The sequence below is a fragment of the Pseudorca crassidens genome, chromosome X (assembly GCF_039906515.1).
Source record: "Pseudorca crassidens isolate mPseCra1 chromosome X, mPseCra1.hap1, whole genome shotgun sequence".
NCBI classification, from domain to species: Eukaryota; Metazoa; Chordata; class Mammalia; order Artiodactyla; family Delphinidae; genus Pseudorca; species Pseudorca crassidens.
The window spans coordinates 53,272,585-53,300,328 of NC_090317.1; the positions used below are offsets into that span (position 1 = coordinate 53,272,585).

Sequence of the window (27,744 nt, forward strand, 5' to 3'; positions counted from 1 at the left end):
GCATGTTCCATTCTATCTTTTCCCTGATTGGAGAAGTTGCAGGCCAAGGTTGTCTCTATGTGCAACTTGAGGAAAGGGCTGGCTCAAGTTAAATAAAACTACTCTTCTTTCTCATTTCAGTGTGGCTGTTCTTTGTTTTGTGCTCATCTGGAGTACTGCAACTTCCTAACTGAATTTTAGACCTCTCATAAAGGTATTTTGGTCCATATGTTATTGTTAAATTGGTGTTTCTGTTGGGGAACGAGGACTAGGCCTTCCTACTTTGCCATCTTGCTGACATCATTCCCTTGTTATTTTAATTGATGACTTATAGTCCAGTTTTCCTCAAAAGTCAGAATCTATTCCAAAGGTAAGAATCAGGAACTAAAACTATTTTGAAGCTATGTATAGGTTGATGGGACTTGCTTACTGATGAGCTTAGTGAGAGCTTTCTTTTATTGGACTGAGATTTGGTCATTATGTTTGTGGATGCCCACATGTTAGAACTTGGAAAATTTCACTCTGGGATAGTTCAATTTATTTTGATTAGAAAAACTGATTGTATCTGGAAGACAGACTTTGGGAGGTAACAATTCTTTTTTAGGAGAGGGAGAGCAAATGGGAAATTTACTTGTCAGTGTTCAGTCTTTCAATCAATTTCACATTTTCAGTCACATATTTTTTTTCTAAAACGCTTTTATCTAGTAGAAAAGGTAACAGTAGGCACTGAAGAACTCCAGAAAGGTTGAGTACATAGAAAGAGCACACATGATGGTGTGGAACTTGTCTACCTGAAAGAGAAATAGAAGATTATGCCCACAGGTATTTCAATAACTTCTTCGATTATAGATGTGAGCCTAGGCACTCCAAGATATTTTCTAATTTTGAATAACTTTGTAAAATTTGTGTAGGTTTGCAGAATTTGCTGTGAAAGAAAGTGTTGTTTACAAATTTGAAAGAAATAATGAAAATAGAGACAGAATCTTTACAGAAATGGGATTCTTATCATGGAAGAAATAGTATAAGCCTGTCCTGTAAGCTGCAGTTAATAGACCTTTTAAAGGATGGCAGAACTGTTTTGTGTAAATGTAGATGAGTGAATTATAATTATAACAGCACTAGCTACTATTATTTGTTGTCAAGCAATATGATTTGCATTATTCAAATAATTTAATCTCCACAGTAACCCTCTATTTTACTATAACACAAAAAGCCTATAATTCTGATGTTATTTTTGTCTTCAATACAGTGGAATAATTTTGTAACTAAAACAGATTAAGCAATTAACTAATAACAACATAAGCTCCATTAAAATACACTTAACATATCCATTCCATAGACTGGGGGCCTGGGGTAAAAACAAAAAAGACTACACATCATAAAAGTAGGTTACCTCTAATCCTAGATTCCTATAAATTAATGTAGCTCTGGTCTTTCATAAGTGTGACAGACTGAATCAAAGCATTGTTGTTAATATGTAGCATTTTTAGAAGGCCAGTTTTTAAGTAGTCATTGTAAACCACCAAGAAGTAATAAATATCACTTAATACAGAGAGTTATTACATTGTCATGGCAATATTGATCGAAGTGTGACTAAAGGTATGGAATGGGATGCTTTGGAATCTGACCTCTTGAGGTTCAACCTAGCACAGTAACCTTTTAATGTCAAGATAACTGACTTTCTACTCTGCATTTGATGCAAGATTTCCAATTTATAAGACATTCTTTTCATTTTAATTCATAAAGAATGCACTGTTAAATGTTTCATGTAAGAACCTGACTGGTACCTTGTAAAAGTATAGGTTAATGTGAAGAGTGATCCCTTTTGTTACATTTTGAATAGAATATTCAAAATATTCAATTTGAGTATAATTTGTATAATTTTAGTTTCTTTGAATAATTCAGATGCATTCATTTATTCTTGATTAGTGAATCAAAATCTGAAAAAGAATATATTTTACTTTATGACATGTAGCATTAATAATTTATTACTTCACTCACAAATCTTTCTTTCGGGAAAGCAGTAGGAAATTTTCAGGGAAAGTAATACTCAAAATCACAGATGTACTAATGCCAGGTAGCCACAGCATGATATGAAGAGCAATCTGGATGGATCTGATAAGAGAATTTAGTGTTCTGACAAGCACAGCCATATAAAAATACACCTTTTCTATGATTTTAGAATGAAATCTTTTCCCTGGATTTTATCTAGGTACATATATATGGGTAAAATGTCTTCGAGATTATGGTTTATCCTCATAGCACTCTCAGACACAATTCAATGTTACTATGCCTTCCTAATATTTTTCACGAAGTTCTACTTCTATGACTGATCAGTCACACTAAATGAAAAATAGCCAATTTGGTGCTCTTAGGTACCTTAGAAAACACCTACAGGACCTCTATAATGAACAGATTATATTGAATTCCATCAAGATATGGATTCTCAACAAGTCACATGTGCCGTAACCCCTTCCCAATGTGTTGCCAAATATTTTCCAAAGTGTAAATTTTATTTTTGTTACAACTGAGAATATGTATTTCATGGCAAAATCTGTCAGAAGAAATATTGAGCTGAGCAGTTGTAAGATACAACATAAGAAGGAAGAAGTATAGCAAATACCAAGCTGTTGTCAGATGAAAATCTTTTACTCCATGAAACACTAGTGAAATTTGCCTCTTGAGTGTATAAAAGGGTAAGGTCAAGTCAGTAAAAAGCTGTAATGATTTAACTAAAGTGAACATAAAAGTCAATAGAGTGATCAATGCTGATGATATTGTGTACCTTCTGAGTCAATATTATACTGTAGTAATGATTATTTTATAACTACTGTTGATTTGTGATTGTTGTGATACTTTTAATTTCTACAATTCTGTCACCCAAACTTCTAACATTTTAAATGTATTGTGAAGTTCCTGATGAAAACGGAACACATATGTTTGTTTTCTTCTCTCCTGAGGAAATACTGCTAGGAGATTCAAGAGTCTCTAAAAAAATTCTACCTAGTGTTCAAAGAAGATATTGGAAATCCAAGGTTTGAATAGCTGGAGAAGGCCCTGGATGTCAAAGGAGCAGGATATTTTAATGTATTAGAGCTTCGCTTCAAATTATACTAATCCATTCAAAATTTACAACAAAAATATTTCCTTTAAAAGCCAGTAATAAATGAATCAATTAATTTTGTATGATTATACTTTTTTTCATTATGAGAAGTTTCAAACCTATGCAAAGTAGAGAATTTTCTAATGAAGCCACATGATCTCACCACTAAACTTAAAAACTATTCAACTGTTCAAATTATTCATCAACAATTCATGTCCTAACTTGCTGAATCACTACATACAAGTCCCCTGCCCCACCCATAACTGAGATTATTTTGAAGAAAATTACATAATTATTTCATACTTAAGTATATGCCTCTGCAAGTTAAGACTTTTAAAAATATAACCACAATGGAATCATCAAACTTAAAATGAATAATTCCTTAATATCATGAAATATCCACTAAGTGTTATCCGCTAAATTTTCCTCATAGTCTTACACATGTTGTGAGACATTTTAAAGGCTTTTTTAAATTCAAAAGTTAGAACTCTCTTGAGCTTAATTTAAGGTTTGCATTTAGTACAAAAAATTATAATGTTTTTTCTTTTTCTCTTACTTTTGCTCCTGTACACAGGAAGTTTAAATGACCTGCATGAAGTATTTGTCACAGTGGGGGGAAAAAAACAATAAAGCAAAAGAAGCAACATTTCTCTGATAGTGCAGTGCTTAAGAAAGAGAGAACTGGGAGAAAAATAAAAGTACTATTTCTACAGTGTTTTTTTGTTTTCTTATGATAAAGGTACAACAGTGTCTATACTTAAATCAAGAGCCTTTTGAATAATACTTGCTGAAGAAAGTAGATTTCAATTTGTTCTATAATTCACTAACATTATCCTCCATCCAATTCCCACATATATCAGAATATAAATCCTAGACTTCCCGTGACAGTGGTCTGTAATGAAAATGCAAGCAGTATTGACAGCAAACGAAGAGCCAAAATATTTTGAACTGGTTCTACTCTGTCCAAGCTAGACTCAATCCTCAACTGTTATTCTAGCTACTTATATTCAATAATTTTGAGCCCCCTTGTTTCCTGCCAAAGCTGAGAGGCAAGACTGTTGACTTCAGTAGAATGCACTTCAAGCACATATATCTAAAATTGGGAAATTACAGAATGTTAGAATTCTAAACTTATGCACATTACAACATTAGTTTCTGAACAGGTTAGTATGCTTTCAAATTTCTTCACATGAGGTATTTTTGCTACCATTGCCACACCCCACATCATGGACTTCAATATTTAGTGAATCTACTATAATGATTACTCCATTTCAGAGCCGTATATTTCTTTGTAAAAATAATTGATTGTAAAAGGATGAGGAGAAATTTATTTTTGTTTCATTACATAATTTTTTAAATCTAATTTTTCATTCTTTATTTGACAGATTCATAACTTTACAAGGTTTTCTTTTTCTGCATCTATTCACATGACACTAAAACAAAAATTGATTTATTATTTAGGGATTTCCTAGAGTATTTACCTTCCAATACAAACACATAAATGAATGGGAAACCAACAGAACATGACTTGCATTTTATTTATTTCTCCAATAACAGCCATTAAAAAGTCAAAACCCTTAAAACATCTCAAGGAAAATTCACAGTTTGTTCTATATGCTTTTAGTTTAGGTTTTTTTTAACATCATTATTGGAGTATAATTACTTTAAAATGGTGTGTTAGTTTCTGCTTTATAACATGTTATCGGCTATACATATACATATATCCCCATATCTCCTCCCTCTTGCATCTCCCTCCCACGCTCCCTATGCCACCCCTCTAGATGGACATAAAGAACAGAGCTTCTCGCCCTGTGCTATGTGACTGCTACCCAGTAGCTCTCTATTTTACATTTGGTAGTGTGTATATGTCCATGCCACTCTCTCACATCGTCCCAGCTTAGGCTTCCCCCTCCTCATGACCTGAAGCCCATTCTCTGCATCTGCGTCTTTACTCCTGTCCTGCCCCGAGGTTCTTCAGAAACTTTTTTTTCTTTTTTTAAGATTACATATTTATGTGTTAGCATATGGCATTTGTTTTTCTCTTTCTGACTTACTTCACTCTGTATGACAGTCTCTAGGTCCATCCACCTCACAACAAATAACTCAATTTCGTTTCTTTTTATGGCTGAGTAATATTCCATTGTATATATGTGCCACATCTTTATCAATTCATTTGGCAATGGACACTTAGGTTGCTCCATGTCCTGGTTATTGTAAATACAGCTGCAATGAATATTTTGGTACATGATTCTTTTTGAATTATGATTTTCTCAGGGTATAGGCCCAGTAGTGGGATTGCTGAGTCATATGGTAGTTTTTAGTTTTTTAAGCAACTTCCATACTGTTCTCCATAGTTGCTGTATCAATTTATATTCCCACCGACAGTGCAAGAGGGTTTCCTTTTCTCCACACCCTCTCCAGCATTTATTGCTTGTAGATTTTATTTTTTGCAGTACGCGGGCATCTCACAGTTGTGGCTTCTCCCATTGTGGAGCACAGGCTCTGGATGCACAGGCTCAGCGGCCATGGCTCATGGGCCCAGCCGCTCCGCAGCATGTGGGATCCTCCCTGACCGGGGCACGAACCCGCGTCCCCTGCATCGGCAGGTGGACTCTCAACCACTGTGCCACCAGGGAAGCCCTGTAGATTTTTTGATGATGGCCACTCTGACCTCTGTGAGGTGATACCTCATGGTAGTGTTAATTTGCATTTCTCTAATGTTTAGTGATGTCGAGCACTTTTCAAGTGTTGGTTGGCAATCTATATATCTTCTTTGGAGAAATGTCTATTTAGGTCTTCTGACCATTTTTTGATTAGGTTGTTTGTTTTCTTGATATTGAGCTGCATGAGCTGCTTGTATATTTTGGAGACTAATACTTTGTCAGTTGCTTCATTTGTAAATATTTTCTCCCATTCTGAGGGTTGTCTTTTTGTCTTGTTTTCAGTTTCCCTTGCTGTGCAAAGCTTTTAAATTTCATTAGGTCCCACTTTTTTATTTTTGTTTTTATTTTCATTTCTCTAGGAGGTCCACTTTGAGTTTATTTTCATGTATGGTGTTAGGGAGTGTTCTAATTCCCTTATTTTACATGTAGCTTTCCAGTTTTCCCAGCACCATCTATTGAAGAGGCGGTCTTTTCTGCATTGTATATTCTTGCCTCTTTTATCAAACATAAGGTGACCATATGTGTATGGGTTTATCTCTGGGCTTTCTATCCTGTTCCATTGATCTATATTTCTATTTTGCACCAGTACCATATTGTCTTGATTACTGTAGCTTTGTAGTATAGTCTGAAGTCAGAGAGACTGATAACTCCAGCTCCGTTTTTCTTTCTCAACATTGCTTTTGCTATTTGGGGTCTTTTGTGTTTCCATACAAATGGAGAAATTTTTTGTTCTAGTTCTGTGAAAAATGCCATTGCTAGTTTGATAGGGATTGCATTGAATCTGTAGATTGCTTTGGGTGGTGTAGCCATTTTCACAATGTTGATTCTTCCAATCCAAGAACATGGTATATCTCTCCATCTGTTGTATCAGCTTTAATTTTTTTCATCAGTGTCTTATAGTTTTCTGCATACAGGTCTTTTGTCTCCTTCGGTAGGTTTATTCCTAGATATTTTATTCTTTTTTTTGCAGTGGTAAATGGGAGCGTTTCCTTAATTTCTCTTTCAGATTTTTCATTATTAATGTATTGGAATGCCAGAGATTTCTGTGTATTAATTTTGTATCCTGCTACTTTCCAAATTCATTCATTAGCTCTAGTAATTTTCTGGTAGAGTCTTTAGGATTCTCTATGTATAGTATCATGTCACCTGCAAACAGTGACAGCTTTACTTCTTCTTTCCCAATTTGGATTCCTTTTATTTCTTTTTCTCCTCTGATTGCTGTGGCTAAAATTTCCAAAACTATGTTGGATAATAGTGATGAGAGTGGGCAACCTTGTCTTGCTCCTGATCTTACTGGAAATGGTTTCATTTTTTCACCATTGAGAACAATGTTGGCTGTGGGTTTGTCATATATGGCCTTTATTATGTTGAGGTAAGTTCTCTCTATAACTACTTTCTGCAGGGTTTTTATCATAAATGGGTGTTGAATTTTGTCAGAAGATTTTTCTGCATCTGTTGAGAGGATCATATGGTTTCTCTCCCTCAATTTGTTAATATGGTGTATCACATTGATTGATTTGTGTATATTAAAGAATCCTTGCATTCCTGTGATAAACCCCATTTGATCATGCTGTATGATCCTTTTAATGTGCTGTTGGATTCTGTTTGCTAGTATTTTGTTGAGGTTTTTTGCATCTGTGTTCATCATTGATATTGGTCTGTATTTTTCTTTTTTTGTGACATCATTTCCTGGTTTGGGTTGCAGGGTGATGGTGGCCTCATAGAATGAGTTTGGGAGTGTTCCTTCTTCTACCATATTTTGGAAGAGTTTGAGAAGGATAGATCTTAGCTCTTCTCTAAATGTTTGATAGGATTCACCTGTGAAGCCATCTCACCCTGGGCTTTTGTTTTTTGGAAGTTTTTTTTTTTTTTTTTTTGTGGTACGCGGGTCTCTCACTGTTGTGGCCTCTCCCGTTGCAGAGCACAGGCTCCCGACGCTCAGGTTCAGCGGCCATGGCTCACGGGCCTAGCCACTCCATGCCATGTGGAATCTTCCCGGACTGGGGCACGTACCCGTGTCCCCTGCATTGGCAGGCAGACTCACAACCACTGCACCACCAGGGAAGCCCCCACCTTTATCTGAGTGGTCTGCAGAAAAGCTATTGACCTTTAATTTTTTTTTCCTTTTAATTTGATTCCAAATATGCCTTCAAATTATCTTAATATTTTTACTAGTTCATAGAAGAGTCTGTGGAATTCCAGAACATTTTTGGAAATAACATTTTTTCAATATTTATTGGAAACAACTTTAAGTTTTTAAGATTTATACTGAAAGTTTCATTTTATTATCTTATTCTACTATATAAAATCTCCAAAAAGAATGTCATATATTAGTGAAGAGAGCATGTATATGTCTTTTTCTGACAATAATGGAAATTAGTATTTCATTACTATTTATGTCTGTTAGTTTTATTGCAAAATGTATTTACCATATTTTGTAGTTCCCTTTAATTTTTATTTACCTACATTTTTATTTGAGTTGGATGTTTAATTTCAGCTTCTATTGATACAATCATATATTTTCCCTTTTAATTTATTGTTAGAGTGAATTCTATTGATAGAGTTTCTAAAAAGAACCCAATTTTGCATATGTGGAGTAGAACATACTCTGTCATCATGGTATATTGGTGTATTGTTCTCTTCATGTATTACTTAATTTGGATGACTATTTTTTAGATTTTTTCATTTATGCATAATTTAACGTTGTTTAACATTTTCTTCTTTTGTGCTACTTTTGAGGTTTAATATTTAAGCAGTAAAGTTTTGTTGGTTTCATAAAATAAATTAAGGAAATTTTAATTGTTTTTTTTAATGAATGGTGTAGGGGAGCAAAATTTGCCACCCCAAAATGTATCTCTTTGGTATGAGGATTCATTTAAGCTCATTAATTTTAAGGTGCAAAAGACCCAGGAAGAACCTTTGACCTTCCCCCTAACTGCCTAAAAGAATGTAGATAGAGGACCTGTTCCAGGCAGACAGCTATCACCATAGATAACTATAGTATGAATTAGGTATATAGAAATAGAGGAACCTACAAAGTCTGTTTGTTAAAATTCTTCTCTGTGTCCCACCTTCTCTGCTTGGCCCAGGAAACATTTGCGTTTTCATCTCCATGTGAATTGCCTTCCTCCCCTTTGAAGTTCCAAACCACTACCGCCAACATCCTCTTTTGTCTTTAGTTGAAGATGGTATTTAAGGTGAGGGTTTCAGCCATTTTGGTGAGTTACTCAGTTTTCCTGAGTCTCTCTCATGTATCAATGTTATTAAGTTTTTGTTTGATTTTCTCCTGTTAATCTGTCTCATGTCAATTTAACTCTTAGACCAGCCACAAGAACCTAGAAAGGTAGAGAAAAATTTCTTCTTCCCCCAAAATGGAATGAGTTTGAAAACTATAGCAGTTTTAAGTGTCTTAAAAGTTATATAGTTGAACAGGAAAACATCTAAGTCTGGACTTCTTTTTAAATAGGTTGGTGTTTAATTGCCTCTCTTCTGTCTTCTAAGATTACTTTTATGTTTAGGTAGTTTATCATTTCTTTGGTCAACTTTGGTAATTTATATTTGCAATGAAATATTTTTTTTCCTTCAGATTTTAAAATTATTTGAGTAGTATTCCACATTAATTTTTTAAAATAAGTTCCATATCCATGATTACATTTTTTTCTTATATGACATAATTTTACTTTCTTTATTATGCTTACTAAGTTTAGACAGAAAGTTACCTATTTTATTTGTATTTTTAAGAATTAACTTTTGGTTTCATTTGACATTTCTTCAATTTTTAAGATTAAGGTTTAGGGAAATTGATTCTAGAATAGTAGTGTGAGGAGCTTGCTCCAATAAAACAACCATAAGTGGTAAAAGTTATTGAAAAACAAAAATAAATAACCATTTAAAGTCTCTGGAAATTGTTCCAAGGGCATATAATACACTTTTTTTTTTCCAAGAAAATCTGGTAAGAACAGAATGTCTATATGGCGTTTGAGCCACAGTCCACTCCCTTTCTCTAGAATCATGGGAGGTCCACTCATGCTGGGATCAGCTAAGAACACAGGGTTCCCTCCCCACCACCGACTTCCAATCTATTGTTTCAGTGTCTTCCATGGATGGGAGGGCTACCAGTATATCTTACCCCTCCCAGATCTGTGTTGCAGAAGCTCCATTCCAGGCAAGACTGATTCTGGGAATCTCTTTCTCTACTCAGCCCTAACTCATGGGGTACTAGCTCTTCTCCTGGTATGGCAGGCTGAGGATACTAGGGCCTAGTTACCTTCACTTCAGATTACTCATAAGATGGAGCCATTCTAAGGAGGCAAACTGAGAAAACCAGAAGCTACCATCCACTTTGGGTGTGAATGGTGTAGGGGAGCCTGAGAGTATTGAGCCACTGTCATGGTCACAAGGTCTGGAGCAATGGCAGAAAGATTTTGCACAATGATAGAGACAAGTTGTAAGAACAGAAAACTCTGAAGCTCACCCCAAGTTATCAGGCTAAATTTAGAACGGACTGTGGGGATGTTTAAGCCTAGGAAATTTGTTGAAAGTAATGCAGATTTTAATGGTAAGCAATTCTGTTGCCTCCATGAGAAAATTCACCAAACCATAGACCAGCTAGAACTTTACGAGAGACAACCAGGGAAAGAGACAACGAAGAAGGCACCTCCAGGGTTATAACAAGAGAGAAGGAAGACTATATGGTCACAGATGCAGGCAGTTGGAAATAGGAATTTGTGGTAGGAGCTTGTGAAAATTCTGTTTGAGTTGCTCCAATGTTCTCATTAAAATAAGCAACAATATTATCAACCAAGGATGAGTGAATCATCTAGAAGAGTAGAAGAAAAAATACACTAATATGGTATGGTTGTTGGGCAGCATTAAGGTCCACTTGAAGTGAAAGAACAGTAACAAAGTTCTGACAATTAACAGAGTCAAACATTCACATTTTGTTGATATTCTTTCCTTCTTTGACTTCTACAAAACTACTCTTGTTGTTTTCTCCATACTTATTATCTCTACCTCCCAGTCTCAATTCATCCTTTGTTGCCTCTTTTATCATCCATATCTCATCTCACCTCAAATGTCTTCTCAAAGAGGCCTTCTAAGGTTGCTGAGAATTTAGCTAAGCCACTCCATGATATTACTACCTCAGCACCCATTTTGCATCGCTAATAGCCTACAGGGGCCTTGAACTGACACTAGTCTTACTCACTAGTGCATGCCCTAAATAATGGCCTTCAGAGTCACAAGTAAGTGCAAGTTCCTGATATGACTTCCTCAACACCTCTGGTGATAAAACAGTCACTCCTGCCTCCCAACTCCTTCCTCTTGTATCCCCTTTAGGTAAGACCGCTGTGGAACTTACCAAAACCCCACTTTTTTGATTTGAATTGACCAATCTAGCCTTAGTCCAGGAACCCCAAAAGCATTCAACCCATGGACCCTAACAAAGGCAAATGCCCCAGGTCTTGTTTCTTGCTTTCTGCCTGTACTCTGCCCTGCCCTTCCCATTTGGACCCTCAGGATGTACTCTCTACATCTCTAGAATAGTAATAACCTTCTGTATTTCATTTTCCCTTGTAGTCTTCTTTGAACAGGTGGTTCACCGACTGGTACCCCAGGGCTTTACGTAACAAATGTTAATTTAATAAAAATCACAACAAAACTGGCTCCGTATTTGACTAAACCAAATCTATTTCTTCTAGTTTAATTTATTCATGGCAACTTCATGCACTTTACCAGTGATTGTTTCATTAGGGACATGTGACCTCATTTTGGCCAATAAAATAGTCAGCTGGGAGGTCCCCGAGGAAGATTTTTCTGTTTCTTGAAATATGGCATCTCTTCTTCTTTCTCTGGATGTTGCTGTATTTAGATGTGACAATGAAATTGCAGCCGTCTTCTTACTAGCAGCCTGAGGATGAAGCCAATAAACAATAGTAGGTAAAACCAAGGGAATTAACAGAGAAGCAAAGTTAGAGCCTGGATGTACCACATCTGAAACATCCTCACCTTAGGATAGATATGGTGTTAAGTCAAATAATGAAATTTCTCATTTTGAACTTATTTGAGTCAGGGTTTTCTATTATATGGAGCTAAAAACATCTTAATACACATACTAAAGAGTCGGCCTCTATCATATTACTTTGTTGGATTTTCCTCACTGATCACTATCAGACATTTTCTAATAAATGTATGTGTATTCTTGTTTATTGCCTGTCCCCTACATATCATTAGATCACTAGCACCAGAAGAGCAGAAACCATTTTTCTTCTCATGATTGTATCTTCAGTGACTAGAACAGTGCTTTCCACTTCATAGGCACTCATTAAATACCCACCGAATTATCAATTCTCTCTTTCAAGGCTGTCTTTCTTATTTCCTTCCCTGCCTCATTATCTCACTCTCTAAATATTTGTTTCTTTAAGTTCTTTCCTTTACTGCTATCTTCCTCACTAATAAAGTTCTAAGCATAAAACTTTAGTAATAATATGATGGCCATGATCAGGTTAGGTGTTTGAAAATGCCCATAAGCATTGCCTCAGTGCCAATGGGATGAGAGGCCCTTGTGTTCTTCAGGTGACTAACAACTTCACTTCATCAGGTGGTTAGATTTCAAGTGTCTCAGGGCTGAGGCACCTTCTCTAAGGACAGAGGAGGGTTGACTAGTTCATTTTTCTTTATTTCACTTCCCCATTGAATGGAAAGAGGTAAAAATCTAGTAAGGTGAATTATATATAGGTGTCACTCCAGAGGAAATATTTTTCACTTTTTTATTTGTCCTTTTAGTTGTTCCCTTCTCCAACCAAAGTTCATAAGTCACTTATTGCCATGATTGCTTATAATATACCTGTATTAACCCCAGTTTACAAGAAAGAAAAATGAGGCTTAAATATTGCCCCATGGTAATCTAGCTTTCAAGTGGAAAAACTGGGATTTGGGCCTAGATTTGTATGATTTTAGAACTTAACTACTAAACAATTACTGGAGGCAGATAGAATTCTAGCTAAGACCACCTGCATGTCAAAAGAATATACTTCTCTCAGAACCCGAATACTGAATGAAACAGCACTTCATCAGGCCTGATCTTGTATGACAGATCTTAGTTAAGATATGCTTAAAATTAAAACCTGTATTAATCAGGGTTCTCCAGGAAAAAAAAAAGTACATATAGATAGATAGATAGGTAGATAGATAGATAGATAGATAGAGAGAGAGAGACAGAGACAGAAAGAGAGACAGAGACAGACAGACAGAGCCTGGCAGAGACAGAGACAGAGAGGTTGATTTTAAGGAATTAGCTCACACAGTTGTGGAAGCTGGCAAGTCCAAAATCTGAAGGTATGCTGGCAAGCTGGAGACCCAGGGAAGCAATGATGTTATAGTTCAAATCTGAATGTGGTCTGCTGACAGAATTCCCTCTTCCTCAGAGGGAGGATAGGAGTTGTTTCTTAAGGCCTTCAACTGTTTGTATGAGACCCACCACACATTGTGGAGGATAATCTGTTTTAACAAAGTTTTCTTATTTAAAAGTTAATCTCATGTAAAAAAGACCTTGACAACAACATCTAGACCAGTGTTTGACCAAATCTCTGGTACTATGACCTACCCAACTTGGCACATAAAATTAACCAACAAAGAATCTCAGTACTCTGCCTTGGTTACCTATCAAATCTAATTGCTAGAATCAATTTTGTTGGAAAATCTAGTGTGAACTATTTTAACCAGAGACATAGACAATAAGATTTTCTAAGTAATACATTTCCTGGATTTTTCCACTTGCTCAGCAGCACATTGCAGACAAGAATAATAGGATGATTGGATAATTCCTCCAATTGGATGGCTGGCAAGACAAGTACTTTGTATCCTTACAATTCATGTTTAAAGTTCAGCTTCTTTCAGTGTCATTCCTGGTTGAGAAACAGACTTGTGTGTAAGACAGTCTTTCTTGACACCTTACCGAACACAGCTAGGTAAAACTAAAGCTATTTGGAGAGTCGTTGGCTGACCCTTTAAACAAATGCTCCCTTCTAGGCATATAACTGTATTGTAATATGTAAGACAATGACTTTAAGTACTGGAAATGGGCAGTGTATGACTTAGGCTCTTAGTTTCATTGTGTTTGATCACGTGAATGCTTTCATAGAAAAATATACAGTGACAAGCATTATCATCTTTGTGCCTAAAAGGCACTCACATGTGTCATCTAGTAATTGATTTTTTTCTCTTCCTATGAATAAAGAATGCAGTGGAAAAAATTTACCTTGGGCTATCGCAGGGTAATTTGCTTTATAAATTTGAACTGTTCTTATAGAAGCATTCTAAATTGAAAGCCACAACTTTTTTTTTCCTTTAGTTTATGAAAAATCAATTCCCTCTCACACATTGAGTATATTGTTTGGTAATAAATTTTTGTAACTACCAGATATATGGCATCAAAGAGCCAATTGGTTTAGGTGTAAAATTTAAAAAGACTTAAGAAAAGGGCCAACAGTTTTCTCTCATTAGATAAATCTTCAATAACATTTCTCCCTTGACAATGTCTAGTGAATATCCCCTAGTAGATAAACTTGAGCTTCAAAGCACCAATCTATTAAATAATAATCAATTTATCTACACTTCTTCACAACTCCAAGACAAGTAAAACAAGTTAGAATCCAGCAATTTTTGTCCCCAACCCCAGAAATAAGGGATATTTACCTATTGTATTGTATTTGTTCTATGTGTGTCTAGGTGCTCAATGTCTTCTACTTGTCATTAAAAAAGGTAAAATCTCAGTTTTCCACCTCCTTCTGTGTTTCTCTTTCTTATGTATCTCCTTTACTACTCACACAGAATAGTTCACTTCAGATACTTCTAGTCACAAAATGTGTGGAGGTTTTTTTCCACACCAAGCATTTCTCTGCATGCAACACCAGCTGGGTGTGCTACAATTCAACTCAAGTCTGACACTAGATATCCAGATAGCATAGGATTCTATAAGTTAAATTTTCAGTCCTACAAGACTGTCCCCACCCCCAACTTTAGACACCAGTAGTAAGCACAGAGTGTTACCTGTGCTTCCCACTGACCAGTTACAGATTGGAGATTCCTCCCTTAGGTTCCATTAATTTGCTAGAGCAGCTCACAGAACTCAGTGACATGTTTACTTACCTTTACCAGTTTATTAAAGGGTATGATAAAGGATACACTGAACATCCCTTTGGAAGAGATGCATAGGGCAAGATATGTGGGAAGGAGTGCAGAGCTTCCATGCCCTTTCCAGGCACACCACTCTCCCAGCACCTCCACATGTTCACCAACCTGGTCATGTTTGAGTTTCTATGGAGGCTTCATCACATAGCCATGGTTGATTATTAACTCCATTTACAACCCTTTTCTCTTCTCAAGAGAATGGGGGCAAGGGCGAGGCTGAAAATTTCAAGCTTCTAATCATGGCTTGGTCTTTTAGATGACCAGCTCTCATCCAGGAGTCCACTCAGAGTTGCCTCATTAGAACAAAAGACAATCTTACCACTCAGGAAATTACAAGGGTTTCAGGAGCTCTGTGTCAGGAACCAGGGTCAGAGGCCAAATACTGAAACAAAAGATGTTCTTACTGCTCTTATCACTTAAGAATTCACAAGGGTTTTAGGATCTCTGTGGCAGGAACCAGGGACAGATACAAATATATATGTATTTCTTATTACAAATCACAATATCATAGACATGATTCCTGAAATTTTCATCATTAGTGGAATATCACCACAGCACTCATTTACTATTTAGTAACTGTGGGAAGGGGAACACAGTTACTTATTATTTTCTATTAATACTTTAGTTAAAATTGCCCCATTAGACAATGAAAAATTAAAATGAAATGTTACGATAGTAATCTTTGTGAAAAGTGGTAATTTGGGAAAGAGCATATCTTAAATTATCCCATGGACTTCAAGAGCATGGAAGGAATGTTGTCGGGATATCCTGAGCCTCCGTGCACCAAACACTTGAAAAATTGTGGGTCTCTGATTCAATGGTGAAGAGTGAAACCTAAGCAGAAAGTGAGATGATGCAAAACACTAACTGTATAAGTTAAATAATGTACTATCATGTACAATTCATAAAATGTGATGAAACAGGCACTTTGCCTCTATGGTCTTCCACTCAAAAACATATAGCCCCAGTCTAATCAAGAAAAAAACACCAGATAAATCCCAACTGAGGGACATTCTACAGAATACCACACCAGTATTCAAAACTGTCAAGGTCATCATTAACAAGGAAAGTCAGGAAAATTGTCACAGTCTAGAGGAGCTTAAAGAGACATGACTACTTAATGCAATGTATAATTCTGGATGGGATCCTGGAATGGAAAAAGGACAGTAGCAGAAAATTTAGGAAAACTGAATAAACTATGGACTTTAGTTGATAATAATGTACCAATATTGGCACATTAATTGTAACAAATATGCCATGTTAGCTATGTTAATAACATGAGAAACTGGGAGATGAGTATTTGGGAGCTGTATCATCTTTGCAATTTTTCTGTAAATATAAAACTCTTCAAAACTGTTTATGAAGAAAATGTACAATGAATAGATCCCTGATATACTTAAATTGTTGACAGGATTAAGCTTCCATTTATGGTTTTCTTTATTTTTGTCTTTTACTTTTGTTTTCCCCAATTAACTTTAGAACACTTTGATAGACAATAAAGGAATTAAGCCTGCGTACAAGTTAAATTTCTATTGTTTTTATGCAGCTGTAGATTCTCAGATACTTGAAATGGCTATTGAATTTGTAACCCAACTTACAGAAATTAAATACTGTACCTACTTGCCTGCTTCACAGTTGTGTTTTGTTTTCTTTTGCTTTGTTTGAAGCCATTTCCATTACACCATTAACAATTTATTTTATCAATCACTGTGACCAGTTCTAGCAATGAAAGCAGCAAGTTCAATAATGTCTTTTTTTTTTTTTTTGCGGTACACAGGCCTCTCACTGTTGTGGCCTCTCCCGTTGCAGAGCACAGGCTCTGGATGCGCAGGCTCAGCGGCCATGGCACACGGGCCCAGCCGCTCTGCGGCATGTGGGATCTTCCTGGACTGGGGCACGAACCTGTTTCCCCTGCATCGGCAGGCGGAATCTCAACCACTGTGCCACCAAGGAATCCCCAATAATGGTTTTAATCAAACTAAATATTAGCTCACTAATTTTTCCACTTGTTGAAATATAAATTTTCAACATTCTTTTCCAGTAGGGCACTTTTCCCCCATTCACACAGTGTGTATTCACTTTTTCAGGTTTTTAGAGTTCTTGCCAAGGTTATTATGATAATGTCTATCTCTAATCTGGTAATTCCTAATCTACATATTACTCACTACAGCTTGTGTTTTTTCCCAAATGGCTGGAGTCAAGCTGAGAAATAACACAAATTAACCTACACATATGTTATACTTCTTCTAAATCTCCAATCTCCTTTTGCCAGAAATTAAATATTTGCTTGATTTAATTTTTTGTTTTTAATTCCTTCATCAGCCAACCTTTGGTAAGAATGAGTACATTAATATCACAATTACAGAAAAATGGGTGAGAAAAGAAAGAAGACAAAAAGCTCTAGATTATTGCTCTATAACTCTTAATCAAACTTCAGGACTGATAAAAATACCAAGTGCAATGGAATATTTACTGATCCTGTGTAGCCTGAGAGGTTTCAAAGTACTGGAATTCTCTCCATTTAGCCAAAGTGAAGCCAGGAGTGAAGTTATTTTGTTCCACAAATATTATCAACATTCTCCAGCATCTTATTTCACTTGGATCCTCAAGGGTTGTGTAGGGAAATCCTTAGGTGGCTTTTACATTAAATGAGACAATAGGCCTATTCTGAAATAAATAAATATCTCAAGTTTGTCTTGTAAGATTCAAAATAAGTGTTCTAAAAGACTACAATATTGCTTACCAACTTTGAAAAGTGGGTGAAAAGATGTGCATTTCAAAGAACTATATTGAAGGGACTGAGCAAACAAAAAAGTAAGCTAACTCATCAAAATGTTCCACCAAAAGGTGTATTTTACTCTAGATAGATTTAGAAAACTATTTAAAATAAAATAAAACCTTTGACTTTTGAATTAATAAACACACACAATGAATATGTATCTTCATTTCTCAGAGCTTTATTAATACCTATATTAATGAATAAGAAAGCATGCAATACAGAATCTGATATTGAACAATTAATACACATTTGCCACTGGACTACATACTGCCATCCTGGGCCATACAATATCCAACCGTCTCACTTCCAAAGTATGGCTAGAGCTGCTTTGGGATACTGTTCACTTTCAGATGCTGTATGATGTCACAGAGGAGGAATCTTCTCGAAATACAAACATAAATACATATTTCATAAAATTCCAAGTATTTTAAGCAGGGATAGCATAAATTTCACACATTTTATTTGTAAAAGTATCACAGACAATCACTAAACAATTGCCTTCATTATTTTTGTTTTCATTTGTGCACACACATTTTTCTGAGTGGCCTTTTCATTTTACTACTTTTACTGATGTCAACTTGTACTGCTTTTAAAAATCATATTTACTGAAAGCATATGGATGGTTAGTGTAAGAAAGCTACTATGAATGAATATTTTAAGGCCTCTGCATAAAATTGCTCTGGTGTGATAATTGGCATGTTAATGTAAAAAGTTTCCTGTCCAAATATAGTTCAGCTTCTCTTTCTCCCATGTTTTCCAGGGCAATTGTACCAGTTGGAAATAGGCAAAATAGTCTAATGATTGTGAGAAAAAGTTCATCTATATATAACCATAAATTTGGTTTGGAAAAAATATGAAAGAGGAAAGACAGGAAATGATAACTATAGTGGAAAATATACATCAGAAGAATATAAAAAGAGAAAAGATTAAACAAATAGGTGTTCACAAATGTGGATTAGGAGATATACGCACATTCAGACTTAATATAAACAACAAAAAACTAATGTTGAAATATACATGTGAGTAAAACTTAATTTTCCCATGACTTTAATGAAAGTGTGTGACAAATATTGGTTTGAGAAGGCAGAGGCTCTTCATAACTGTCACCAGTACACAATAGCACTAATCATTTAGCAACCTTTTTTTTTCTAACCAAATTTACATTACCAAAAATAAAATGTTAAATAATTAGATGAGACTACACAAAATGTACCTTCTAAATGTATTACATTGTTTGTACCATATGTAAGTTTGTTTTTAGTACACTGACACAGTATTAGCTAAAACTTGAAGATAAAGTTCAAGGAAAAAATATGTATGCACTTAGCATATAAGATACACAGTGTTTGAATACATATTTACAAATGTGGTATATTAACATTATAACTAGTAAATTAATGATCACATGTAACTGAACATGGACACAAAATAGAACAACCAGTCTGACTAAACATATTATTACCATCCTTGTCATTCAGTTATAAGTTCTTATTTCCAACTAAATCAAATCTTACTTTTTTCAAGGGAAATATTTTTGGTTGATGGTAAAATAAGACTTATTGGAGTTCCAGGACTAAATTTTTGCACATTAAAAAAGCCATCTGTGAGTTTTGTCAACCTACAGCTCTGTCCATCCACTCAAAGAAAGAATTTGCAATGTGATGAGAAAGATCTCATCAGATCTGAAACCTTGGACGTTACAGGTTGCCAAGTCCAGACCCAGTGGAAGCTTAGGAAGAGAATGCATAGGGGAGCATAACTGGGCTCACACCCCTTGCCTCTTTGGCTACTTTGAGCCTGCTTCCATTCAAAGCCTCTCTGGTACAAACACAGAAGAGGGTGCCCAGTCATTTAATATTCTAAACACAATCTAAGTCTGACTGTATAATCAGAGTTAGAAAGGACAATAAAAGCATATTTGTTCATTCCTATATCTCTAGGAAAGGTATCAAAACTTCACAAATTTTACATGAGGATTTAAGAGCCACCCATATAACTCAATAAATCACACTATCAGAAAAAAAATCCCAAATATCTAACATTGATTTCTATTCTGATTTTCATTAACATAGATAATAACTATTCATACTACTGACATTATTTGTCTTTCAGTTTCTCCTTTTTATCTCTTTTTCATTTATTTCTTTTTGTGTGTGTAGATCTTAACTAATAATGTGGAGAAGAAAATGTAGAAATAACTAAAAAAAGAAAAAAAATAGCACATTATCTTTGCAAGCTTTAGAGGCAAAAGCATTCTAAAATCTACTGGAAGCACCGATTTTGTCATTCTAGGTTTCTTTATCTTCCCCAGGTATAAAATCTTCATTAACCATAGCAACAAGAATACCAACACATATACGTCATCATATTTCAATATCTTCACTTTCAAACATCATCAGTCCTTCAGGACTCACCTGCATCTGGAATACCAGGATGCTCCAAATCCCTTTGAATATAACAAACACAAATGAGGGAAAAAAATCAGTAATACTAACTAATTTGAAATTTCAGTAATTAAACTCTAGTAGTTAAAAGTTAAGAAGTTCTACACACCAAATCAGATATGATTTAAAGAGCTTCATAATGGGAACAATATATTCTCAAAATGCTACGTAACCTGCTGGGCACATGAAGAGAAGCTTTCTCAACATTCAATGGAAACTTTCACCAATGAAACTATACATTTACCACAGTTTATAATACAACATTTACACACAGTTTAATCATAAATTACATATCTTCAAGTTACACATTACAAAGTCTACATCTAATTTAAGCAAGAAGAAATATTCACTCCCCCCCCACACACCACAACTAAAACATCAATTGTCTCTTGGTTTAGCGTAATACTGAAATAAATATTTTCAGTTTTGCTATGGATGAAAATTAAGTTGATGGTGTTTCGGTAAATTGATCAAATGTGCACATAGAAGACCACGGACAGTTAAGAGGACAAAAAATAAAATAAAGAACAGACAACAGAAGGAAACTAATGTTCCCTAGGAATACTCATGTATTCTTTGCTTAGAATGACATATATTGTTTCATATATGAGATTTTGTTGGTTTATTTTTTTGTGTGTGTGTGTTATTGGGGTATTTCTTTTCAACCCCAAGAGGTAGTCATGAACCCCATTTCTCCCTCTGCACATCTCCTTAAAATTCTATACTGTAACACATTTGATGTAGATTTATAATTATGTCTCTTGAAAAGTTCCTTCCTGACTTTCATCTTGTTATCAGTGGTTTTCTTCAGTAGGTTGAACTAGAATGACAAAAATCCCTTAGTCTTATAGGTTTAGTATGTGGTTTTATCTACAGTTATGTTTATTTTAATTAGGAGTTGAATACATCCACCTTCTTTATGATTTTCTAAGCTGTTATATACAAATTTCAGAAGATAAAGACCCAATTAATAATGGAATATAGGCTTAAAATGACAGATACAACATGATTTCTGATGCACTTTACACTAAACTACAAAGATAAATTTAACACAAAAAGAAAGAGGCCCTTTTTAGCAAATAATTGCCTAATTTGGGCACAGTTATTGCACTTCAGTGTCTCGAACTCTACTAAAGAGTAGAGAAATAGGTTATAGACGTAAATCTGTACAGTTTTTATAAGTTCTTTACTGAAAATGTATATACAAATTATATCAACAATATATTCTTAAAATAAAGGTAGAAAACATAAAAAACAGACAGAAACAAAAAATATAAGAGATATCTCCACCCCCTATTGGTCATTTTTGCAGAAAAACTAATAACAAAAAAGTGGAGACAACAACAAATATCAAACAAAAAGACAAACAAAAATGTCACCGTACTTAAACCTTCTAACAGTCTAAACAAAAGTTTAGATAGAATAAACGTACTCTTGGAAAATCAGATATTTGTTAGTTTTCCATTAGCTATGTACTGGGTCCACAAAAAACAGAATGGAAAAAAATCAGTAATATTGCACATGTTGGTAAAAATAAATGAAAAAATACAGTGCACCAGAAATAATATATACTATATATTAATATATGCCATGATAAGCCTTTCTGTACAAAAGGGTGCAACTTTTTTTTCAATTTCTTTTATTTTTAAATACACATTCTGAATTAATCAAATTGTAAATTTATTTTTAACTTTTGACTAAGGGTCTAGCTCTAGACTTGATTCTGGTATTGGTTTCTATTTACATAGCTATTTACAAATCTAATAATTTGAAGTATTCATTGAAATTGGATCTTAAACTTTGATTATATACATCCTGTTGGAAAATGTGAAGTAGCTGTTTTAGTTTTATAAAGGATGTTCTTCCATAGTGGGAGAATCACCCCTAGAGGGTCTGGCCTGCTGCCCTGGAGTGAAGGTTTTCAAGGGAATGACTTTAATTGAATCATCACTAGGATGAAGTCTTTCAGACATGGCGTAAAACTGAGATCTTGTACTACCTTGTGCTCCCTGATCAAGAGAAAGTAGTCCATCAGGGCCAGCACTTTGCCCCCAACCTTGCTTCAGACCCATTGGTGGTTGTGCGGGGCTACAATGGAGGGCAGCAGCCTGTGGCAGAGGAGGGCTGCAGTGGATTGTGGCAGCCTGTGCCAGGGGAGGGCTGTAGCGGAGGGCAGAGGCCTGTGCTGGTGAAGGGCTGTGGCGAAGAGCAGTAGCCTGTGCTAGAGGTGGGCTGTGGTGCAGAGTGGAGGTCTGTGCTGGTGGAGGGCTGTGGCACAGTGCAATAGCCTGGGTCACCGGCGGACTGTGGCAGAGCACAACGGTCTGTGTCACTGGAGGGTTGCGCCGGCGAAGAGTGGTCTGCGTCAGGGGTGGGCTGTGGCACAGAGCAGAGGTCTGTGCCTGTAAAGGGCTGGAATGGGTCAGAGAAGCTGGCATCCAGCAGGCATCAGAGTGACCCAAGATGAGACATTCTTGAGTGCAGTTGTCAGAGGCCTCTTCCAAGGTTGGTTGAACAGTTATTTCTGCAGCTGTTAGGGTGGGAAACAAATAATAAAATTTATGTTTCAAAGGCATATGTTTAATAGCTACTTAAAATAAATCATATTGTTACAGGAACATTTAATAATCTGTATATAAATGCATCAGAGACTTCTAATATTTTCACGATTGGTACTTGATTTGTCAAGAAATAATTCTTACAGTAACATAAATAGCCAGGAGTGGGAGGATGGCATTTCATTTCTATAATTAGGATACTTTGGTTTAGTCTCCCAAATGTAGATATTTTAAATTATGTTTGTGACTGGGAATGGAAGCTGTGGTCATTGATCTCTACACACAAGTCAGTTGAAATATGGTCCTAACACAAAGAGACGACATGAGTGAAACCAGTCACAGAATGGTAAATGGAAAAACCAGTCACAGAAACATGTAATTAACTAACCAATTATAGCTAACGGTTTGGTTAAGAATCTAATTAATTAATCTGAGAATAAATCTAAGAATCAATTAGGTTAATTTGGAAACATAGCTTATTGAACTCTAAGATATGTCTTTTAGTTTCCAGAATGAAATATAGCTGTAATTATCTTAAAGACAATTGATTTCTGTATTCCTCATTTTCTGAAATCATGGCAAATCAGTTTAGCAACATAATTAATTACAGATCCAAAATACTTAGCTCTAAACTACAATACTTTTGAAAACTCCTTTATAAGATTTCTGTAACATTTTCAAATTTCCATAGGTATGAAATATCAATAAGTATACCATACAAAGACTAGCCAAGTAAAGATAGAGTAGCTATATCAATGTAAAAGTTGACTTTAAAGCAAAGAATGCTACTAGCGATGGTGAAGGATATTACATCATGACTTTTTTTTAAAAAAAAGGTCATTTCTCTAAGAAGACATAACAATCCTAAAAGTTAAAAATAGAATTCACGTTCCTATAAGTCCTCAACAGGATATAGAGTCCAGGTACTCGCATTATACTATCACACTTAAAGCCAAAGAATAGTATATATCAGAAGTGATTCTCATTAATAAGGCTAATTTTCCCCATTAGATAACCATTTACTTTTCTTCATTTAGAAGGCACTTTAAAAATGTCCCTATGAGATTAACATTTAAAATATTCTATATTTTTGCACAATTATATTTGGGAAGTATTTGGAAAGGTAGAGTGTTATATATTTCGGGTGACATTAAATCATAAAAGCATGCATGGAAATATATGAACATACATACAACTATACTTTAAAACAAAATTTAATTTCCTCACCATCAGAAAAGCAACTGATCTGGCAGCTTTAAATTTTACAACACAAGAATATATCATAATTTCAACATTGAGTTATTTGCCTCTTTATGATGAGGAAACATACCAAGTCATTTTCACTGAAATATATGATTTATAGAAATTCCTTTTTTAACAGCTTTATTGAGATATAATTCACATGCCATAAAGTTCACTCATTTAAAGTGAATAATTCAATGGTTTTTAGTATATTCACATAGTTGTGCAACTATCACCACAATCAATTTTGGGACATCCTTATCAGTCCCAAAAGAAACCTGGTATCCATTAGCAGTCACTGGCCACTTCCCCCCAAAATCCACAGCCCTAAGTGACCATTAATGTACCTTTTTCTTCGATAGATTTGCCTATTCTAGGCATGTAATATGAGTGGAATCCTTTAAATGAAGTCTTTTGTGACTGGCCTGTTTCATTTAGCATAATGTTTTTAATGTTCACCCACGTTGTAGCATGTATCAGCGCTTCAGTTATATTTTTTATTGCTCAAGATTACACTTTGTATGATTATACCACATTTTATTTATTCATTCATCAGTTGATGGACATTTGGGTTGTTTTTACTTTTTGGTTATCATGAGTAATGCTTTATCAACACTGTATAAAAGTTTTGAGGGAGGGGAAGATGGCAGAAGAGTAAGACGTGGAGATCACCTTCCTCCCCACAGATACACCAGAAATACATCTACACGTGGAACAACTCCTACAGAACACCTACTGAACACTGGCAGAAGACTTGATACCTCCCAAAAGGCAAGAAATTTCCCAGGTACCTGGGTAGGGCAAAAGAATAAACAGATACAAAAGGATAGGGATGGGACCTGCACCAGTGGGAGGGAGCCGTGAAGGAGAAAATGTTTCCACACACTAGAAGCCCCTTAACGGGTGGAGACTGTGGGTGGCGGAGGGGGAAGCTCTTCTCTGTGGAGGACAGCGCAGCAACAGGGGTGCGGGGGTCAAAGCGGAGAGATTCCTGCACAGAGGATCAGTGCCGCCCGGCACTCACAATCGCGAGAGGCTTGTCTACTCACCCACCAGGGTGGGCGGAGCTGGGAGCTGAGGCTCGGGCTTCAGTCGGAGCTCAGGGAGAGGACTGCGGTTGGCAGCGTGAACACAGCCTGCAGGGGGTTAGTGCACCATGGCGAGCCGGGAGGGAGTCCAGGGAAAAGTCTGGACCTGCCGAAGAGGCAAGAGACTTTTTCTTCCCTCTTTGTTTCCTGGTGCGTGAGGAGAGGGGATTAAGAGCGCTGCTTAAAGGAGCTCCAGAGACGGGCGCGAGCTGCGGCTAAAAGCACGGACCACAGAGACGGGCATGAGACGATAAGGCTGCTGAGGCCTCCACCAAGAAGCCTGTGTGTGATCACAGGTCACTAACCACAGCCCCTTTCTGAGGAGCCTGTGCAGATCGCCACTGCCAGGGTCCTGGGATCCAGGAACAAGTCCCCCAGGAGAACGCACGGTGCACCTCAGGCTGGTGCAACGTCATGCTGTCCTCTGCTACCGCAGGCTTGCCCTGCACTCCGTAGCCCTCCCTCCCACCCTGCCTGAGTCCCCGAAGCAGCTGTTCCTTTAATCCCGTCCTGTCTGAGTGAAGAACAGACACCCTCCGGCGACCGACGCGAAGAGGCAGGGCCAAATCCAAAGCTGAGCCCTGGGAGCTGTGAGAACAAAGAAGAGAAAGAGAAATCTCTCCCAGCAGCCTCAGAAGCAGCGGATTAAAACTCCACAATCAACTTGATGTACCCTGCATCTGTGGAAGACATGAATAGACAACAAATCATCCCAAATTGAGGAGGTGGACTTTGAGAGCAAGATTTATTATTTTTTCCGTTTTCCTCTTTTCGTGAGTGAGTATGTGTATGCTTCTGTGTGAGATTCTTTCTGTATAGCTTTGCTCCCACCATTTGTCCTAGGGTTCTGTCAGTTTTTTTTTCTTTCTTTCTTTAAAAAAATTTTTTTCTTAATAATTATTTTTTTATTTTAATAACTTTATTTTATTTTATCTTACTTTATTTTATTTTCTCTTCTTTCTTTCTTCCTTCCTTTCTTTCCTTCCTTCCCTGTTTCCATCCTTCCTTTCTTCCTTCCTCCCTACCTCCCTCCCTACCTCCCTCCCTTCTTTCTTCCTTCCTTTCTTTCTTTCTTCCTTTCCTTCTTTCTTCCTTTCTTCCTTTCTTCCTTTCCTTCCTTCTTTCTTTCTTTCTTTCTTCTTTCTTTCTTTCTTTCTTTCTTTCTTTCTTTCTTTCTTTCTTTCTTTCTTTCTTTCTTTCTTTCTTTCCTTTCTACATTGTCTCCCTTTTATTCTGAGCTGTGTGGATGAAAGGCTCTTGGTGCTAAAGCGAGGAGTGAGTGCTGTGCCTCTGAGGTGGGAGAGCCAACTTCAGGACACTGGTCCACAAGAGACTGCCCAGCTCCACATAATATCAAACAGAGAAAATCTCCCAGAGATCTCCATCTCAACACAAGCACCCAGCTTCACTCAATGACCAGCAAGCTACAGTGCTGGACACCATATGCCAAACAACTAGCAAGAAAGGAACAAAACCCCACCCATTAGCAGAGAGGCTGCCTAAAATAATAAGTCCAGAAACACACCAAAACACACCACCAGACGTGGACCTGCCCACCAGAAAGACAAGATCCACCTCATCCACCAGAACACAGGCACTAGTCTCCTCCACCAGGAAGCCTGCACAACCCACTGAACCAACCTTAGCCACTGGGGACAGACACCAAACACCATGGGTACTATGAACCTGCAGCCTGCAAAAAGGAGACCCCAAACACAGTAAGATAAGCAAAATGAGAAGACAGAAAAACACACAGCAGATGAAGGAGCAAGATAAAAACCCAAAAGACCTAACAAATAAGATGAAATAGGCAGTCTACCTGAAAAACAATTCAGAATAATGATAGTAAAGATGATCCAAAATCTTGAAAATAGAATAGACAAAATGCAAGAAACATTTAACAAGGACCTAGAAGAACTAAAGATGAAACAAACAACAATGAACAACACAATACATGAAATGAAAAATACTCTAGATGGGATCAATAACAGAATAACTGAGGCAGAAGAACGGATAAGTGACCTGGAAGATAAAATAGTGGAAATAATGACTGCAGAGCAGAATAAAGAAAAAAGAATGAAAAGAACTGAGAACAGTCTCAGAGACCTCTGGGACAACATTAATCGCACCAACATTCGAATTATAGGGATTCCAGAAGAAGAAGAGAAAAAGAAAGGGACTGAGAAAATAGTTGAAGAGATTATAGTTGAAAACATCCCTAATTTGGGAAAGGAAATAGTTAATCCAGTCCAGGAAGCACAGAGAGTCCCATACAGGATAAATGCAAGGAGAAATATGCCAAGACACATATTAATCAAACAGTCAAAAATTAAATACAAAGAAAACATATTAAAAGCAGCAAGGGAAAAACAACAAATAATACAGAAGGGAATCCCCATAAGGTTAACAGTTGATCCATCAGCAGAAACTCTACAAGCCAGCAGGGACTGGGAAGACATATTTAAAGTGATGAAGGAGAAAAACCTGCATCCAAGATTACTCTACCCAGCAAGGATCTCATTCAGATTTGATGGAAAAATTAAAACCTTTACAGACAAGCAAAAGCAGAGAGAGTTCTGCACCACCAAACCAGCTTTACAACAAATGCCAAAGGAACTTCTTTAGGCAAGAAACACAAGAGAAGGAAAAGACCTACAATAATGAACCCAAAACAATTAACAAAATGGGAATAGGAACAT

The 27,744-nt window shown here is 36.3% G+C and overlaps 1 protein-coding gene across 2 annotated transcripts in view; it reads right to left on the reverse strand.

The window, feature by feature from the left end:
* Positions 1 to 17,884: 17,884 nt before the first annotated feature.
* Positions 17,885 to 27,744, reverse strand: part of PCDH11X (protocadherin 11 X-linked) — a 747,204-nt gene continuing 737,344 nt past the window's right edge. For both annotated transcript variants that reach the window (XM_067722354.1, XM_067722353.1), the window contains one exon: positions 17,885 to 22,687. In XM_067722354.1, coding sequence (XP_067578455.1) covers positions 22,005 to 22,687 — 683 coding nt within the window. In that variant the 3' untranslated portion in view covers positions 17,885 to 22,004. The remainder of the gene's footprint in view (positions 22,688 to 27,744) is intronic.